Source organism: Archocentrus centrarchus, chromosome 23, assembly GCF_007364275.1.
Source record: "Archocentrus centrarchus isolate MPI-CPG fArcCen1 chromosome 23, fArcCen1, whole genome shotgun sequence".
Taxonomy (NCBI): Eukaryota; Metazoa; Chordata; class Actinopteri; order Cichliformes; family Cichlidae; genus Archocentrus; species Archocentrus centrarchus.
The window spans coordinates 2,789,916-2,809,253 of NC_044368.1; the positions used below are offsets into that span (position 1 = coordinate 2,789,916).

The 19,338-nt window shown below is 42.6% G+C and overlaps 1 protein-coding gene across 4 annotated transcripts; it reads left to right on the forward strand.

Moving 5' to 3' along the window:
* The first annotated feature begins 2,732 nt into the window (after positions 1-2,732).
* Positions 2,733-12,884, forward strand: mdm2 (MDM2 proto-oncogene). 4 transcript variants are annotated; one of them, XM_030720380.1, is made up of 12 exons: positions 2,733-3,055; positions 7,621-7,680; positions 7,768-7,842; positions 7,984-8,117; positions 8,217-8,266; positions 8,372-8,427; positions 8,798-8,885; positions 8,972-9,159; positions 9,239-9,370; positions 9,461-9,532; positions 9,606-9,783; positions 10,720-12,884. In XM_030720380.1, exons 2-12 carry the CDS (start codon positions 7,627-7,629, stop codon positions 11,232-11,234), a joined length of 1,542 nt encoding a protein of 513 aa, XP_030576240.1. In that variant the 5' UTR covers positions 2,733-3,055; positions 7,621-7,626; the 3' UTR covers positions 11,235-12,884. The 4 variants fall into 4 exon arrangements, with proteins under 4 accessions (XP_030576240.1, XP_030576237.1, XP_030576238.1 ...); XM_030720377.1 differs by having other exon boundaries at positions 7,618-7,680; positions 10,720-12,883; XM_030720378.1 differs by lacking the exon at positions 2,733-3,055 and adding an exon at positions 5,592-5,741 and having other exon boundaries at positions 7,618-7,680.
* The last annotated feature ends 6,454 nt before the right edge of the window (positions 12,885-19,338 follow it).

Genomic DNA, 19,338 nt, shown 5'->3' on the forward strand with positions numbered 1-19,338 from the left:
TGGGAATGTATAAAGACTCTGACTGTAGGTGAATAGAAAAGATGGACTTAGCCACTATGATGTCATGGGCACTTCGCTGAAGCCTGAAGAAAACATGCCAGCTAATCCTACAAAGATTGATCAGCAGGCTGCAAACTGTATGGGTGCAAAGCACCAAAGGAATACCATATAACATCCACAAGCATTCGTTTTTTTAATGTATTAGTAGATTTTTGACAAATACTAGTATTAGTCAAGCTATACAGACACTGTAAAAAAGGATTTGTTGGCTCAACTTGACTTAGTCAAGTCATCTTTTCGCTTTGACTGAATTAAGTTCCAATTATGTGAAGCTTCACGTGAACCACACTTAAATGACTGCTTGGCGCCTGTTAGTGGCTGAGTCTTTTCATGGAGTGGTTCTCAGAGCTCATTAGGGCTCATTATTTTTGCAAAGGCTCCTTTTTCCGATTGTGGACTGTCCAGAGACGAATAATGAGTGACAGAATAAACCCGGAGCCTTACCCACATAAAGTCAATGTGCGGGAAACCCTGCAGAATAATGAGTGAGGGAGAAGGAGCTGACTGGGGAAACGCTTCAAAAAAAAAAAAGAGTAAATAAGCAATAAAAGCCATTAGGCAAATTCAGAGAGGATAGCCTAACCATCCACACAGGAAGCAACAGTAATGGGGCAACCAGACACCGCAGACGGTTAATGGCAGTGTTCAGTGTAATGTTCCACTACCATGTCTGTGGGAAGGTTCCCACCTCTTTCTCTAGCAATGAAAGCTATAATGGAGAAGTGGGTCCCTCTGTTTGATCTCAGAGGTTGTGAATATGGAAAAACTTGGACATTGTATCAATGTAAGACTCTTTTTCATCAGAAATGAGGGAGGCCACAGAGACTCCCGAGGCTTTTGTAATCTTGATTTAAACAGATGAATGGGACAACTGCCACCTTTTTGGACTCAAATATTACTTTTTATATTTTGCTGAATAACATGAACTACTGTGCAAGTGCAGGGTGTTGTCTCACTGTACCAGTTTAGCAGCATCTCTGTAGCACTGTCTGCTTTTTGTGTATTTTATTTACACTTTTTATTATTTGATTTAGGTTTCTCTTTAACAGAGCTCCTGTCTTTTGACTAATTTTTACCTTACTGAGCTGTTGTGATGTGTCATGTTGTATTTTACTTGAAGCTGTTTTGTCACAGCTGTGCTTAATGTTTTTGCTGCTGTAACTCAGCCCAGCCCATCTCACTCGCTTGTGTCAGTGTTTACAAAATGTAACTAAAAGCTTCACCACTAGGTGGCAGTGTTTTATCATAAAGTGTTAACATGCAGCATCTGGCCTGTTTGAGATGTGGAGGCTGCAGCGGTTAGCAGAAAAGGCGCAGGGTTCAAACTTCCTGTGGAGTCTGTCCACACATGTGCACGTGAGGTTGACCGCCCATTTAAAATTAGCTGTAGTGACGTGGAAGTGAGAGCAAATACTCACCTGTCTCTGTGTGTTGTGATCATGAGACACTTAGGACATGTCTGAAGTAAAAAAAAAAAAACTGGATAGATGGTCTGAGATGCCTCAGTTAAAAGTTTGTCATTATTACTGTAAGTTGAGCCAAAACGTCAGCAGGCTCAATCATTCACGGCTGTCGGTGAATGCAGATCCTGCAGCAGTCCTCAACACTTCAGACATGTCTCATTGGTTCGTGGATAAAAGTCGTCAGTGGGGTGTTTGCATTTGGGGGGGGGGCAGCCTCCATGTGCTGAAGACTGTCAGACTGTCAGTCAGTTACTGTAGCATCACTGTGACATCACACTGATCTGGATGAAGCTTTAGACACAGAACACACTGATCAATGATCAGTGATTGGTCGTGTTGGAAAAGCTCACTGATGGAAAAATGATGGGAACGTTTGAAATTATTTCAAAACTGAACTAAATGGATTTAAAGTGACTTAAATGCATCAATTTTTTTGAAAGTTACGGAGTATGAATGTTGACAAATTTTCCACTGAAAATCACCTAAATCGGTGATCACAGGCTCTTTAAAATGGACCTTGTCCGAGTCCACCTGCACAGCAGGAGGATCCAAACGGATCAGGATCACTGATTCAGACCGGATAAGGTCCGGATCCAGTTCAGGCTCCAGTCATCCAGTCCGGATCCGTTTCTCGACATGATCTGCATTCTTTAATTAAAATGGCTCATCCTCCCAGACTGTACTGAAATATTTAAAACCTATAAAACTGATTCAAGTTGTGTAAATGATGACAGCAGACTTTATAAAAGAAAAGATATATTTTATAATATATGGTTACGGGACATAATTACTGCTCTTTAACAATTATAAGAGACATGTCATCAACAACAAAGAAGTGGATTTATAAATTATTTTGACTGTTGGGACAAGATAAAATGCCTTTTTTTTGGGGGGGGGGGGTCTCAAGAGCTATTTTGTATTTTGAATAATAATTTGGAACCACTTTAACAACATCTAGCTTTACATTTTGTATCAGGATAGGTGTAATTCATACTACGTTGTATTTTGTACATGGATTATTTTTAAATCCATGGGTGCAATTGTTGATTGGCCTTTATTTTTAAATTAATATTTCTTTCTTTTTTTGGCATTTCTCGAACAGTTATGGTTTTAACAGCGCAGATTGGCTGATTTTGGTGGTTTGTTTTATCCATCACTGTATATGGGATTTGTGAAAGAACGTGACACCTTCCGACCACCAGGGGCGCCATCCTAATGGGTTTCAGAATTTGAGCAGCGACCTTCGTAAACGCATACAGTGGAAGTAGCTCACCTGTCCGTAAATTTGTTGGATTAACGTTGTTGTGTGATATTATTTAAACAAAAGTGAATTTAAAATGTGCGTAAAGAACGGCTAAACTTTGATGCGCCAGAGTTCAGCGCCGTAGGTGCAGCAGAAGCGCGGGTTAGCAGGTGGTTAGCAAAGCGAGGCTAGCAGGCCGCGGAGCCTCGGGGTTTCCTGGCCGAGTTGACCCGGATTGAGAAGTAGCGCCGTGGACACCGCTTTCTGACAGTCCGTTTGAGGAATTCTGGTAAGATAAAACACTCTAAAATGACCCTTTGAGCTTTAAAGCTAGCGCCTGCGACAGGTTTCAAGTCTCTGAGTTGTTTTAAATGATTCTTTAAAGTATAAGCAAAGTTTCCCCGTTAGCCGTTATTCCCGCGGAGATTATTGGATTAAAGTGTTCAGGTAAAGGTCCTTACACCTGATTTGGGGTGATAATGAAATTACCCGTTGCTCTTACGTATTGCACTGTTAGTGTAGTGAAGATTGGTGTGATTTTAGTCTTCTTTAGCAGCCATTAAATGAGCTTTTTAGCATTTAATCCTGCAGACAAACAATAATATTCAGCCTTTAATTCAAGTTTGTGACGTCCGTTTGAAGTATCTACTCATTAATCTTCCCATGATGATGAGATCAAGCATTCAGTGGCTCCAGCCCGGCTCTCAGGTGTGTTTATGTGAAACAGAAACTCAGACAGAGGAGAGGGAGCGGGACATGTCCGGGCAAACCCTCCCGTATGTGCGTTATCACGCTTCAGCAGCTGACGCACAGTCTGTCAGCTGTTTGCATCGGAAATATTACACGCCGCGGGGCAAAAACAGGGCTGACCCTTAAAAATAATGTTTTTTTTGTATGCAGAGTCAGTGTTGGAAACAAGTGATGCAAAATGGGGAAGTGGAACAGCAATAAGATCTCTCACAGGCGAACTTTTGAAATAAAAGTGACATTTTAAGGATGTTTGTAAAATTTGGGGTGAACTTTTACTGCAGTATGTGTGCAGTTCACTGCAGAGAAAAAGTTAGTACAATAAAAAAATCCTGCTCGTGACTGCTATGACCAAATTCCTGGTAATTTTTAAAAATAAAATTATGCATAATTTCGCAATAATTTGTTTTAACAATTTGAGTTGCATTTTATTTTTCTGTGAAGTGGAAAACAGTGTGGTCTGCCTGTTTTTCCAGAATTCACGCTATCATTTGCACAGCTAGTTTCACCGAAATAGCAGAAAAACACATAAATGAAGTCATAAAAGAAATGAGATGGTTACTAAAACCAACAGTCGGCCAGTAACAATCTTAAAAACAATAAATGGAATATCTGCAATTATTCAATTATTTTTAAAGTAACCCTGCCTGATGGAGAGTGAATTTGGACTTTTATAGAATGGAACAAATAAATAAATAAAGGATCGTTTGAAAGCAAAGTGAGAAAATCTCAGTGATAATAGAAAAAAAATGAGCTGCACGGCCCAGCAATCTGCTTGTTTTTCATTTCTGCTTTGATGGGTTTTATGGTTTTAATAAATACCAGGTTATCGAACATGACATGCCAGAAAAGCCCTTCGATCCTGCGGTCGTGTGAGGTGACCCCCATGTGTTGTGGTCAGGTCGTTCTGCTCCGTCTCCGAGCTCAGTTTGGTGGACCTGCTGGTGTTTGTAGTTTACCCCTCTGTGTGGGTGCGGGTTTCACTGCAGGATAAAGTCCGGACACAGGACAGCCAACTGTGCTGAACAACACTCAGATCAGTGGGTACAATATATGTCAAACTGCCCATTTTTAATGTTAGATTTGTTGGATTTTTCCTTTCAAACCAAGTCTTACAGATGGTGTGTTCGAGGACTGTGGGGAAATTTAAAAACGGAATGAGACTTCTGTGAGGCTAAATGAGATGATTATACTCAGAATTTAGTTAAACTCAAAATAAAGGCTAAAACTCAGTGTGTGAACTGAAGGACAAAGAAAAATTTGACTCCACAGGTTTTTCTGGTACCACATATTTAAGGCAAGGAGTCTGTGTTAATTCATTTAACAGAAGTCTCTGCATTTCCACTTGTTGTTGACCAAATAGTATTTTGTGCTTGAGTAAATGAAATCTGGTTATCACAGTTCCTTTTGGAATAAATCCCAAACCCAAGTTTTTAGTGTGCAGGAAAAAGGCTGACTTTACGGGATGTTTTGTACTAAGAGAAATCTAAAATAAAACAAAAATGTAATTAATGTTTTTTGTTTTTTTTATATATATATATATATATATATATATATATATATATATATATTACTTGATCAAATAAAGAATCAAACTGAGCCATTAGGGGATTTTCTTAAATTTTGAACTCATCTGTCATGAAAAAACAGAACTGTTAAAACTAACATTAAACAAGAAATTTAAACTACAATGAAATAAAAGCATTTAAAAAAAAGTCTCTGTATATGCTCATCTTTAAATTTTTAATACCTTTTTTTTTTTTTTTATAAAAATGTTTTGGGATGGAATAAATGATAAATTGTAAAATTGAGGATGGCTCAGATCAGGCAGGTGCTCCACCCCTGATTTAACCCTGCTTGGCCCTGCTTCTTACCCTGGTTAGTGGGAAAACCGTCAGTCTGGTTAGCCTGGTTATGTCACTTAGACAAGAATGAGTCATTGTAGACTAGTCCTGGCATGTCTACAGGAACGCTATGATTAAATCAGCTGTTCCAGTCAGTACAAACGTGAGCGTAAGGGCGCTGAGTCAGCCCTGAGTGTAGGCCCTGATAGGCCCCAGTCAGACTAGGCCAGGCCTTTAAACCGGTCTAGTCCTGACATGTCTGAGCAGGTCTATAAGAGGCTGCAGCTCTGCCCTGCTCTGCTCTCTCTGCACTTTATCTGCTTTTATTTGCACACAATGAGCTGCTGAAACTCTATTTCCTCTTTATTTCCTCTGTATGTGCAGGTAAGGATTTCATTTCATTCCATGAATACTGGAAAACTTTTTAGACGGATTATTTAATTGTTAACTTGGCGACTGATGCAGAAGCACTGGGTGGTTTTTCTGTCAAATATCATGTCAGGATTGCAGGTTTGTGCTGTAAAAAGATGTTTGAGCTTCTTAAATGTGATGCTGTGTGTAAATATTTTATCATCTGTGGGTAAATCATGTTAAAGTCTGACTGTGATGACTTCACATTTTCTTCCTCTGTGCGCCTTAGAAATGCTGCCAAACATTTCAAACGCTCTGAGCTAAAATTAGTGATGCACTGGTTGTGAAATGCTGGCTCCATACCAGTTTGCTCTGGTTTTGTTTGTGTGCTTATTTGTCCCCTTTTTATGTGGGAGAAACACAAAAATCTTTCATGTATTTGTTTTAGAGCCTTTTATCTTTTCTTAACACTGCGTCAGGGCAAAGCTGATCAGATAAAATAGATGAATATGATCCATTTACATCAGTCAGTGTGCTCCTAATTACAGTAAGCTGATAAGGCCTGCAGTGATAGCTGCTCTTCTGTATTAATGATCCCCAGAAAAAGAAAAAAAAAAGCGGTCATAAAATGACTTGTTTTAGATTTTTTTCTTATGCAGGCTTTAACTTTCTAATCGGTGCATCAATAATTTCTAAAGTCGTGCTCTCATTGATAATACATCAGATTATAAGCTGTTCATTTATGCCCATTTAAATGCTGCTTAAACTGTGACAGTTGGGATTCGGGTAGGGCTGCTGGATTACACCAAACATCCTCATCTTTATTGTGGTCAATACTTAGATCAGTTTATTTCACGTGATTACTCACAGCCTTTGGAAAGAGAGCAGATTTACTGAACTTGGGTCATCTTTGGTTAAACTTCTAAATTTCAGCTGAAGCTGCACTAAAACACAAAATAAGGCCATCTTTGTGTTGTTGCTAATAACTGTCGTACATTTTTGTTCACCAAATGACCAAAGTTACAGGAAAATACACAAACTTGTGTTAACACAGACTGTTGACCGGTTGGGCTTAGTCAGGAGCCAGAACTGCCTTCAGTTTGAATTGGACTGTGGGTGTTTTTGCTGTAACACTTTCAGTAATATTAGAATAACAATCAGAATGATTTCATTAGGCTGGCCCCATTGATCAGCATGTTTCATCAATATCTGAGTCTGTGGTGTGTCGACACTTCTTCAGTTCAGTGATTCACAGCAGGAGGCTGCACCTAAGCAGTCCTCATCCACTCAGAGAGGCTGTTTTTCATGTTTTTCCACAGTGTTTTATTTTTATTCGAGCAAAAAAAAAGCAACCAGAAAGCCATCAGCTAAACAAGAAGGAAAGGAAGGTCAAACCCGCTCCTCAGCATGCTTCCAGTACCAAAAAATGCTTTAAACACACCCACATCATTTCAGACAGTTAAACAATTTAAGCTAGGCAGATTAAATACAGAAAGATAAATTATTTACACAGTAAGGCCAGGATTATACTTTCTGCATCTGAGAGTTTGCTTTTATTGGCGTATGATATAAACTTTGTGTGGCTCCCTGTGTTTAGATTAGATTAGATTTAAACTTTATTAATCCCTTGGGAGAGTTCCGTCGAGGCGAACTCGTCTGTGGAGAATTTACATTGCAGTGCACCAACCAGGTGGAGGTGGAGGACTTCAGAGGTATAACAGGAAGGACTCCCCAGCTGTCAGATCACCATCTCTGTATCTGCAGTAGAGTATAAACAGGGCCTCTTATGCTGTGAAAAATCTTTCCTCCAGGAGCTCCTCAGATTCGTGCTGTCAGTTGTTTTGCACTTAAAAAAAAAGATACTGCATTGGTTTGTAAATGTAATAATCTGCTGTGTGTTTGTGTGCAGCAGGTTACCATGTCAGCCGACAGCGAGACCAGCACCTGGACTGCGGATGATGACAACAAACTGGTGAGGGCGCTGAGTTCCCGACTTCTTCACGGGCTCTTAACTCTTCGCTGACCGTGTGACTTAATGTTTTCCTCTCTGTGCTTTCAGGTGAGGCCAAAGGTCGAATTCTGCTCTTTGTTGCAGCATGCTGGAGCCACTAAAGATGTTTTCACCATGAAAGAGGTATGACAAGAATATCACATCTCATGTAAACTTCCCCAAGTTTCCAAAGCACTTTGGTGCTGAGGCTCTGAGAAGCTGATTGGCTGCTGTCCGTGCAGCCTGGATTCCTCTAATGATGCATTTTTCTGTGTTTTTTTGCAGGTGATGTTCTACCTGGGTCAGTACATCATCCAGAAGCAGCTGTACGACCAGAAGCAGCAGCACATCGTTCACTGCGCCCAGGATGCGCTGGGCCGGGTGCTGGGAGTTGACAGCTTCTCTGTGAAAGAGCCACAGTGAGTGAGAGGAAGAGGGTGAAGGTTTGATTCTGCAGATTTATTAAAAGGAGAGAAAAAATCAGTGAAATGTATTTTTCTGATGTGTTCCTGTTTCAGGGTTCTATTTGCAATGATCACCAAGAACCTGGTGGCTGTCAGGAGCCAAGGTATAATAAAGGCTTAAAGTTTAAATATTGAGGGGGCGTGTCTATATATAGATGTCTATCCTACTGGTGTGATTGTGACAAAGTACCCCCGCATCCTTTCCTTAGAATCGACAAGTTTGAGTGAGCCGCACCGCCTCGGCCCGATGGACAGAGGGACAGAGGTAAGACGCACATTCAGTAACCTTTGATTTGGACCTTCGTATTAACGGCTTCATTTCTAACTCGCAGCCGGTCGCCTCTTCACCGCTAATCTGAGCGCAGCATTTAAAATGGTTTAGACCAAACTCAAAGTTTCATCTTTAGACCACCTCACCGGGTGAACCCGATCTCCTGAATATTGTCGACTCGCACCGACACAGATTTCCATTCATTTCAGACCTTTTTGTTACTTTGCACCTGAGCTGACATTTTTCTTGGGATGATATTCATAAACAAATGTAAGGCTAAATGTTAAAAGTGGAGTTTGGCGATGATTGGGACTGTCCAGCAGGAGTTTGATGTTTAAAAATCCGAACACGTTCCTGCTTTCAGGGGGCAGAGACAGAGGGTCGCTCTTCATCGCCTGACAGGAGGAGGAGAAGGAGGAGGAGGAGGTGGAGCTGCAGGAGCAATGAGCCAGGTGAGTTCAGGAGTTGCCAGCACAGCTGCATTCAAGCTGTTTGACCAAGTCTATGACGATAAACTCCACCTACCTGATGTTTGCAGGTCCCTCCCACAGCACAGAGAATGGCAATGATGAGGAAGAGGAAGAAGAGGATGAGGACGATAGGAAAAGGAGGCGGTCTGACAGCTACTCGCTGACGTTCGACGACAGCCTGTCCTGGTGTGTGATTGGAGGACTTGGAAGCGGGCGGGACAGATGCAGCAGCCAATCATCTGACTCCCACAGCACGGTGAGCACGAGACACACAGTCAGTGTTTTAGTGATGCTGTATCGACATACTGTGTGTAACACGGACTCTGTGTGTTTAGTCTGAGAGGTCAGAGGTCACGCTCGCAGCGTCTGACTCTGACAGCGACAACTTCAGTGTTGAATTTGAAGTGGAGTCCATAGATTCTGGTGATTATAATGAAGATGACGCCTCCCTGTCTGCTGATGATGAGGTAAAAAAACAGCTAACAGACCAAAGCAGCAGTTGAACATCTACCTGAACGCAGCCGTTACTCACCAGCCATCCTGTCTGTGTGCTGCAGGTATACGAGGTCACCATCTTCGAGGCGGATGATGATGACTCCTTTGATGAAGACACAGAGATTACTGAAGCTGTGAGTCGCAGCACAAACACACAGAATGAACAAACACTTACACTTACAGGTCTAACGAGTGTTTTCCTCTCAGGATTACTGGCGCTGTGCGAAGTGCGACGAGTTGAACCCTCCTCTGCCCAGAAATTGTCTCCGCTGCTGGGCTCTGCGCCAGGATTGGCTGCCTGAAGTGTCCGTCAACTGCGCCTCTTCCAGTCCTAAAGCCCTGCCCACAAAGCCAGCCAACCAATCAGCTGCCAAAGAAGCTCCAGGTAATTCTTACTGTGTGTAGAGACACTCTGGGGTTCCTGCTCTACCAAAGAGTGTGTAAAAGGATAAATCAGGACACACGGTCAGTCCACCGTGTCAAAGGTCAAACAGATTGGCTCACTGCTTTTTTAAACCTCCAACAGACAGAAGTTAGAAAACAGTCAGAAAAAGTCAAAATGCCTTCAGTCTATGAGATGCAGTTAAATACTGTGTATTTAACAATGTGGTGACACATCACTCAGATTAATTAATCTGACACATGGACATAAAACCACTAATTTTCTACATTTAAATACTGCAGAAAGGCAGTCTAATCAATTATTAATCAGAGAGGAAGAAGAGGGGCTGCTGCTGGGTTCTGGTGCCGAGTGGCTCCGTAACATCTCAGTTCCAACTAACAGTCGAATTTTGGTGCACATCCCTACGTTTAGACACCTCTTTTGTAACGAATGATCACAAAATGAATGCTGTAGCATGTATTTTTAAGCGTCGCTCACTAGAACTGCAGCACAGGCCTCTTGGAGGGCTGCACCATGAGGTGAACCTTATTATTACTCAGATACTTGGATTAAAATGCTCCAGGAGGCACCAAGAGCTCAAACGCTGAAGAGGTCCAGTTCAGGGGCTTGGATTAGTGGAGGTGAGACCCTAGTGTCAGCTGGATGAGTTGAGATGGATGAGTTATAAATAGAAATAATTTGTACCTGTTTAGATGAAGGGAAGAGTTCACCATAGAGACCAAAACTGTTTGTGTAGCTGACTCACTTTGTTTTAGATCCAGGCTCAAGTGGCCACTAGAGGAACTGCAGCTGTGCCATCTTTTTGCCTCTTGTTCATAAACTCTAGATAAGAGCAGCCTTTTAGCAGCAGCAGTCAGTTTGATGTTCTCTGTCACCGATAACCACAGTCTGCTAACGGGATCGATCTGTGTTCTGAAGGTTCTGACGTGGAGGAGAACGGACTTGATGTTCCAGATGGAAAAAGATTAAAAACTCCTCCAACTCTGCACTTGCAGTGTGCACCCGACTCTGCCTCCTCTGCACCAAACTCCCAGGATCTCCTCTCCTCCCAGCCTTCCTCCTCCTGCTCGCAGGAGAAGCTCTGGACTCCTGATTCCCAGCCCTCCTCCTCCTCATACTCATCCTCTGTGGATTCTCAGGAGCTTCTCCCATCTTCACCAGCTGCAGCTGCAGCTCCAGCTGCTGCTCCTCCTCCTACCACGCTAGTCCCGGATCTGGAGCGCAGCGTGTCAGCAGAGTGGCGGCTGCCGGACTCTTGCCTGGACCCGTGTCTCATCTGCCAATCCCGGCCGAAGAACGGCTGCATCGTACACGGACGGACCGGACATCTTATGTCCTGCTACGTTTGTGCCAGGAAGCTCAAGAGGAGGAACAAGCTGTGTCCGGTGTGCAGGCTGCCCATCCAGTCCGTCGTCCTCACCTACCTCAGCTGAGACTTCCCCCTCTCCCCTCACAGCCCCATTCAGGACTTCAGAATAACTGCAGATTTGCTTTGATTAAATCCCCTGAAAAAACAGTTTCCGTTCTCAGGCACATGTGGGCACTTTGTTCAAAACTGATAAAAAGTGATTAAAAAGAAATGAATAAAATCTGTTATTTGACCCGTTTCTCAGTCCTTTGACCCCTGGATTATACAGGTCACGAGTCAGTCCGGTAACGCCCAGCTTCACGTCACACCGGGGATTTTTTTTGTTTTTATGTTTGATGTCGTTTCTCATCTTTTGCTTTCTGTATTTTCCTGCAGCTTACATTGAAACACCATCATTATGGAAAATGAACGAGCTGAAGCCGTCAGAGCTTCCTATGAAGCACATCTGAGGTTTTAGTTGCTGTTTTTTTCTTTTCCTGCTGCATTTTAAAGATGCTTTTTATTTAAAAGTCATTTAAAACCTTCCAAAATGAGTGAAATCTGTCAAGGGCAGATTGAGAAACACAGCTATGGCTTTATGCTAAAACAGCTGCGTATGCTGTTGGAGAGATGTCACCGTAAACTACGGCTTCATATAATACTTTTTACATCACATGACGGTGCAGTGAGTTCATGTAAACATGGTCGTTACTGTAAGAAAGTATTCTCAGTACACTCAGGACAAACCAGTACAAATCTGAAGACAGGTGGTGCCCCCTGGTGGTGAACCTTAAATTCTACAGAGGCTGACTCCAAAAAGAATAAGAAGAATAAGAATTTTATTTATTTATTTTTTTTAACCAACGAAGATGGAGCTGAAATTTGAGACGTTATAACTTGAATGTTTTTCACATCTCCCCAGCAAGCTTTTAGAAATGTGGATTATTTTGTAAAACAGGATTTTTAAATTTTTTTTTGAGTGTTTTTAATCCACGTTTTGTGTTTTCTAGTGTGGACAGCAGTGGCGTTGAGTGGCACAGAGAAATGTATAAGTGATATTTTAAGATGCAAATCTCAGAACCGTCAGCCATATTTTGTATATCGTTCTCATTTATTTAAATTTCAAACCATTTTAAATAATATAAATATGACTGCACAGACCGACATGGTTTGGAGGGTGTTTGACTTTTTGAACTGCAGAATGTTTCTGAGACCAGATTTTGCTTATGTTCAACTCATGCACAGTGCTTAACAAATTTACCCTAAATTAACAGTAATTACCAAAATATATAGAATTTTTAATTTTCTGTAATGGTTACTCCACAGTTATATTCTAATGCTAAAATATAATTGTTATCATGAACTTTCAAATTTGGTGTTTTACAAAAACCCTGGCAAACATTGTAAAACTCATTATGTTTTGATTGAGAATCCACATTACAGTTATTCACGTGCATTCCTGAACGGAGGAAATAGTTTTTGTTTTTCAATTTTTTAAATTTTTTTAGAGGATTTAAAATTTTTTGGGGATTTTGTTTTAATGGTCTGATCAGTTTCTGACAGCTCACATTTGGGGAGAAAAACATGAATTTAGTTGTCTGAAAAATATCAAGGTCATTTTTAGCTTTTAACAAGTTTCTGAGAGATTTCTAAAATATTAATGTTTTATTGTTTCTATGACCGGTGGTCTAATAAACGGAAGCACTGTATGTCAGATTTGCGCTTTTTTTTTTTTTTTTTTTTGGATGCCAAATTAAATATTTTATGATTAAAGAGCAAAACCACAACAGTCTGTTTTAATGCTGTAATTCATTAAAATACAGGAACCAATAACTAATGCACATATGCAACACTTTCTTCATATTTGACTACACAGGAAAAAAAAATACAAAAGAGAATTTTTTTAAATTTTATTTTATTTTATTTGATCCCAAATTTTAAAATAGAAGTGAATACAGTACCAATGCTGTACTTCAGCTGACTTGATTTGATGCTAAATCAGATGTTTTAAGATTCAGTTCAAATCAAGACTACAAAGCGCCAAATTAAAAGACTCCGTCTCCTTAAGGTGTTTTCTCCTGTGGGGTAAAGACGCTACAGCACTGCAGAGAAATCCCAACAATCAAATGATCCCCTGTGAGCAAGCACTCGGCGACAGTGGGGAGGAACAACTCCCTTTGGAAAGGAAGAAACCTCCGGCAGAACCAGGCTCAGGGAGGGGCGGCCATCTGCAGCGACCGGTTGGGGAGGACTCAAAAAGGAGACGGGATGACGCTAAAATTGAATCTAGTTTTTGTTAAATTTAATCATCGCTGCCTTTAAAGCAGCTTCTAAAGGGCTTAACCAAAGCTTTTTTCACTGCTGAAAAGAATCTGGAAACTTTGGACTTCTTTGGAGGAGGACCGAAGATGATATTGAGATTGAGTTTCACCTGCTTCAGGACAGCTTCATCAAAAAATGAATCACCTGCCGTAGCAGCCTTCAACACCTTCTCCGGGGACCCAAACTCTTTGATGAGGCCTTTAGTCATGGATCTGGTGAATTCATACATGGCGTCATCGAGATTTCTGGCAGACTGTTCCCTTCTGATTTGTGGGTACAACAAACCAGCCAAATGCTTGATGATGACATCTGCATCTGAACGACAGAGAAGCCATTGGTTTGTGGATTTTGTGGCTATCTGGATAAGTATAAATGCAGACAGGTCCTTGGATATTTTCTCAGCATCAAAATATGATGCCAGTGTCTGATGGCTGATGTGAAATATCGTAGGCTTAGGATGAGAGGGCAGCTTTAATTTTGGTTCTGAGTGACAGGCTCTTCTCAAAGAACTGTCTTCTGGAGATGTGTTGCTAGGCCTTGATGGGATGATGGGATGATAGGATGTAACAAAGCTTCCCTCTTCAGACACGTTCCGCTTTGCTGTCTTCGCTGTCCTCCAATGGGTCTTGGCTTTGCTTTTGGGACTTGAAGGAGATGCTGCAGATCCATCAGACTTTGTGTATTTTCTTTCTGTCTGGGTCTGGGCTGTTGCAATAAATTTCTGGATTTCTTCTGCAGCCCCGGAGGCTTGGTCACTCTGTATGGTTTGCTCTATGTTTTCGTTCTCCAGCCAGAGTAGAACCTTCTGCAGGAACTTTTCTACAGAGTCTTCTATGAGAACATAGAGGACTTCGTCAGAAAACGGACGCCCTGAGCTGCTTGCTGAACGTGGAGTCCTGGAGATCACGGAGTCTGAGAGGGATCTCCCCATCGCAGGCACTGGTATTTTATCAACGTCATTGACCATTAGAAAGTCAAAGATTTTGTTTGTCAGTTCCCTTGAAAAATCCCTGACTTCCGGGTTGTTTTTAATGTTTTCCATGGTAATCAAAGTAATGCAATGTCCTTCCTGCTTTGCCAGTATTGTATACAATTTAGTAATCTTTGAGATGATGGCATTAAAGTCAGCTGAAGGAGACTTCGGGGTTGGCATTTCTCTTGAAGATGAGGAAGACTCAGGAGGAGTTTCTGGCATTGATCCTGAGATGCTGATATCAATACTCTCAGGGGAGGCCGGTCTCTCATCCTGGCATTTGGCCATGTTAGACAGAACAACCAAGAAATTTTTGCTTTTTTTCAAAGCTTTTTTCAGCTCTGTTTTCAGTTTTGCAAATTGCTTTTTGACAAATGCGTAAAACTGTTGTTTGTACAATTTTTCCCTGGCACGTGCTCTGGATGGGAAATGTGAGGTGAAGAAATCTCTCAGCTGATTGATAATTAACTTCACATCAAATCCAAATTTAGGTGAGCAAGGTGAGTCAGAATCTGAATCCAGGTTGTCAAAGATGATTTTGACAATTTCTGCTGCAGCTTTTTCTACTGGGATTGGACCTTGGATTTTTCCAGCTTGTCCCCCAGTTTTTCTCAACTTCTGACACCATCTTGAGAGAATCTCACGAACCTCAATGGTGGCTGATTCCACTGAGATGATGGATGTGATGCTTTCATCACTGGAATCGCTGGGGCCTGAATCCTCTTCCCTTCTCCTGCAGCAGAACTGCAGCTGGCCTGCATACTGTCTTAGGCATGAGGCAGCATCTGAAACCATGCGACGCAGTTTTTTTATGCAGCTCGTAATCCCGCTGATGTAAACAGCTGGGTCTGACGGCCAATCTTTGCTTTTGGAGAGCAGACTGGCGAATGACTTGATCTTCTCCGAGATCTCCTCTTCAATCATCCGGGTCAAATTCTGAGCGCTCTCACATGTCTCTTTGAGCACTTTGAGCGCGCTGGAAATGGCTGCTGAGCTGGAGTCTCCAAGTGATGGCTTTATTTTCCCTGCAGCTGAGGCTATTTCCTCTGGACTTTGAATATTTGGGAAAGCACGTTTAATGACGCTGGCTGAAGCGATCTGAATCATTTCAACAATCATATCAACCAGAGCTGCTTGAACCTCTGAGTCCCAAGCACCATTTCTGATCATGCCCCACTGTAATTCAGTGAGCTTTTCCAATGAGCTATTAATCACTGGTAAAAGCTCATCTGCTGTTACCACAACTCGAATTTCACCTTCGTCTGTTTCTGTGGACATTGTTGCTTCACAAGCTCTAGTGTCGAAGTCTGATTCCAAACGGACTCACTTTTAATAATGACTGAGTGTCGCGGGGATGTGTAAAGCCTTGGTTTGAGCCAAGCGTAACGTCAGTGTAAAATCAAAGGCTTACGGCGGCTTTGACCTCTGACGTCACAATCGAACGCGCGCGAATGAATACACGCGCACGCGCATGGAAAAACCAAAAGAAACAAAGCCACTAGCGCGCGCGCACGTGAAGAAGCACTTTATAGTTTTCAGTCACGTCAAAACTTTGAAGTGGTGGGAACGCGGTCCTCGCTAGCTAGCTAGCTGTTACGATAGCGATCCGTTAGCTTCACAGCTATAAACATACAAACATACGGTTATGTTCGTTTTAGTTTAGGGAGTTGGTTTTAGTGAGCTGATGGGGCCTATTCCAGGAAGCAGGTTCGACAAACTCGGTTTAAAAACAGACTCTGAGATCAGTAAGGAAAGAAAGCCAGCAATGGCGTCACCATGGCAACGGGTAAACAAAGAGCGGCGCCTCCATTTAAATCCGATGGACGGAGTGTGACGAGTCAGGGGAGGCAGTCATCATGATAAGTATAATACTAACAGTGATAAGACAAAATACATTTGACCACTCGATTGTTCTATAAAACTGTTTTCTTAATTATTTCAACAACATGAGACAAGATGGCGCCGGTGTGCTTGGCTGGCCGTGTGTTTTTTGGTGGCCGGCTGTGTTTTTTGGTGCTTGCTGCTCACAATGGCCAGTGCTTTATTGGTGTACGATCGCCAAATGTTACTAGACATTAGAAGTTCTGCCAAACCTTTATACACGTTTGACCATAGTGGGCATAAAACTCTTCCCCCGCTCTTATCAGCAACCCCAGCTTTCCTTTACCGCGTCCCAGCGCCTTTTCGGCGTAAGCACCACCGAGGGAAACGCAGCGGTTTTCTGGTAAGGCTGAAAGCTGGGCTGGAGCCTTTATATCCAGCTTCTGGAGTTAAATCCGGATCGGGGCTTCGAGTCTCTGTGTCATGGCGCTCACTGGACCCCATCAACACGTGCATGATACTTGTCGTCGGCCTGGATGAAACGTCATTGTCTTGCCGCCCCTGCTCTCTGCGTCCCCGTTGGCGCGGTGTAAATCCGCTGAATCTCCGACCCCTGCGTTGTGTTCCCCGGACGGCAGATGCTCCGGACCTGGCCTGGTGAATGCCAGGCCGCTTGTAAAAAAAAGTTCGTCCTGAAGGATTTCTTCACCTCCCACGAATTGGATCTCCTCTTTGTGACAGAGACCTGGCTGAATCCTGGTGAGTCCAGCGCTTTCCCGGAACTCCTGCTGTTGCTTCTTTAACGCTCCACGAACATCAGGTCATGGAGGAGGATTAACGATGGTCTTCAAGACTGATTTACATGTAAACAAATTTGGCTGCCGTCCTCCTTCACCAGCTTTGAACTGCTCTTACTTGAATTGGGTCGCTCTCACACAGTGCTGTGTGCTCTGGTCTATCGGCCTCCTAAATACAATAAGGACTTTATAAATGACTTTTCTGTGTTCTTATCGGAAGTTATGCCCAACTATGATCGTGTCCTTATTGCTGGAGATTTTAATGTCCATGTTTATTGTCTTGACCACCCTATTGCAAAGGACTGTTTAACTCTTGAGTCTTTTAACCTGGTGCAGCGTGTCTGGTGCCACTCAGGAACGTGGACACACACTTGACCTTGCTTTGACACATGGTCTGCCCGTTCTTAACCTGGACATCTGTGAGGCAGTGTTTCCTGACCACAGGCCTGTCCTGTTTGGGATCTCTGGGCTGGACTGTAGGGAAACCTCGGCCTGCTGATGTCGGATTATGAACCCTTCCACAGCTCTTCGGCTCTCCACTGTTTTCACACAGAACTGTGTCACTCCTGAGTATGTAGGTGATGACACAGAGGGGTTGAGTTTATGGTTTCATAACACCTGCCAAAACATTATCGACATTGTGGCTCCATTAAAGATTAGGCAGTCCAAAGCTAAACATGAGCCTTGGCTGAATGACACGACCCGCTCAGTGAGACACGAGTGCTGCAGAGCTGAGTGGAAGTGGAGGAAAGACAGATTACAGGTGTCCTTTCAAATTCTAAGAGACTGTTGGCGTCGCTATCAGGCAACTGTAAAAGAGGCCAGGATTAAATATTTCTCAGCCATTGTCGTCTCAAATTGTCACACGCCTCGCGTGTTGTTTAAAACCATCAGTAGTGTTTTAAATCCACCACAGTCTGACTGCATTGAAGCCTCCTCTGATGTCTGTGAAAGATTTATGCAGTTCTTTATCAGTAAGGTCGCCACTATAAGGGCTCTTATTTCTCCTCCTGTGAATGACCCCTCAGTCTCTGCTTCCTGCTCTGCTGTTTTTGACAGTTTTAAGCCTGTAATACTGGAATTTCTACAGGAGCTTGTTGGTCACTTGAAGCCTTCTGGTTCTCCAAATGATGTTATCCCTCCTTGTCTTTTGAAAGACATTTTTCCCACTGTTGGGTCAGCTGTGCTTAATATTATAAACAGCAGTCTGTGCTCAGGTGTTGTCCCTGTAAATTTCAAACATGCTGTTGTGCAGCCTCTGATTAAAAAAAGCCTGGTCTGGATCCCACAGTTTTAGACCTATTTCTAGTCTGCCTTTTTTTTTTTTATCAAAAATCCTTGAAAAGGTGGTTTACAGTCAGCTGATGACCTTTTTAAATGAGCACAATATTTTTGAAGACTTCCAATCTGGTTTTAAACCCCTGCACAGCACTGAATCAGCACTTTTAAGAGTTTTTAATGACGTCTTCTTAGCTACTGACTCAGGTGATTGTGTTGTTCTTGTTCTTTTAGATTTAACTGCTGCCTTTGATACAGTGGACCATAAAATTTTAATCTCTCGTCTGGAGCAGTGGGCGGGAATCAGGGGCACAGCCCTGAGTTGGTTTCAGTCTTGTCAAGTCGGAGTTTCTGTGTTGGACTTGGCGAATTTGTGTCCTCCACGGCTCCACTTGTGTGTGGGGTGCCACAGGGCTCGGTGCTAGGCCCGCTCCTTTTCTCCCTTTATCTATTACCGCCGGGCCACATACTTAGAAAATATGATATCTCTTTATGCGTCTGCTATGCGGACGACAGCCCGATATATGTGCCACTTAAAAGGAAAGACTCCTACTCAGTGGCACAATTACTTAAATGCAGAGCTGATGTTAAGGCATGGCTGAGGCATTTCACTGAGAAAAAAAAACAGAGGTGACCCCCACTGGTAGATCTGGGCTCTCTGGCACAGTTTCTCAAACCAACAATCATAAACTTAGGAGTCAAAATAGATCCAGACATGAAGCTTGACAGCCACATAAATGCTGTGGTCAAGTCGAGCTTTTTTCACCTGAGGCCAAAATAAAGCCAGTTCTCCAAAGGTGAGACTTTGAAACAGTAATCCACACCTTTGTTACCACTCAGCTGGATTACTGTAATACACTTTATATGGGGCTTAGAGGGTCCGCTATTGCTCGCCTTCAACTGGTGCAGAATGCTGCTGGGTGGGTTTTAACTGGTGCCTGCAAACATGAGCACATTTCACCTGTTTTAGCATCACTTCACTGGTTACCCGTTCGTTT

Excerpts from the sequence above, each read along its gene's own strand:
- mdm2 (XM_030720380.1), top strand. The coding sequence starts at position 7,627 with ATGTCAGCCGACAGCGAGACCAGCACCTGGACTGCGGATGATGACAAC. Across the intron at positions 8,428-8,797 it reads CGATGGACAGAGGGACAGAG|GGGGCAGAGACAGAGGGTCG; the intron begins GTAAGACGCACA and ends TCCTGCTTTCAG. Across the intron at positions 9,160-9,238 it reads CATCTGACTCCCACAGCACG|TCTGAGAGGTCAGAGGTCAC; the intron begins GTGAGCACGAGA and ends CTGTGTGTTTAG.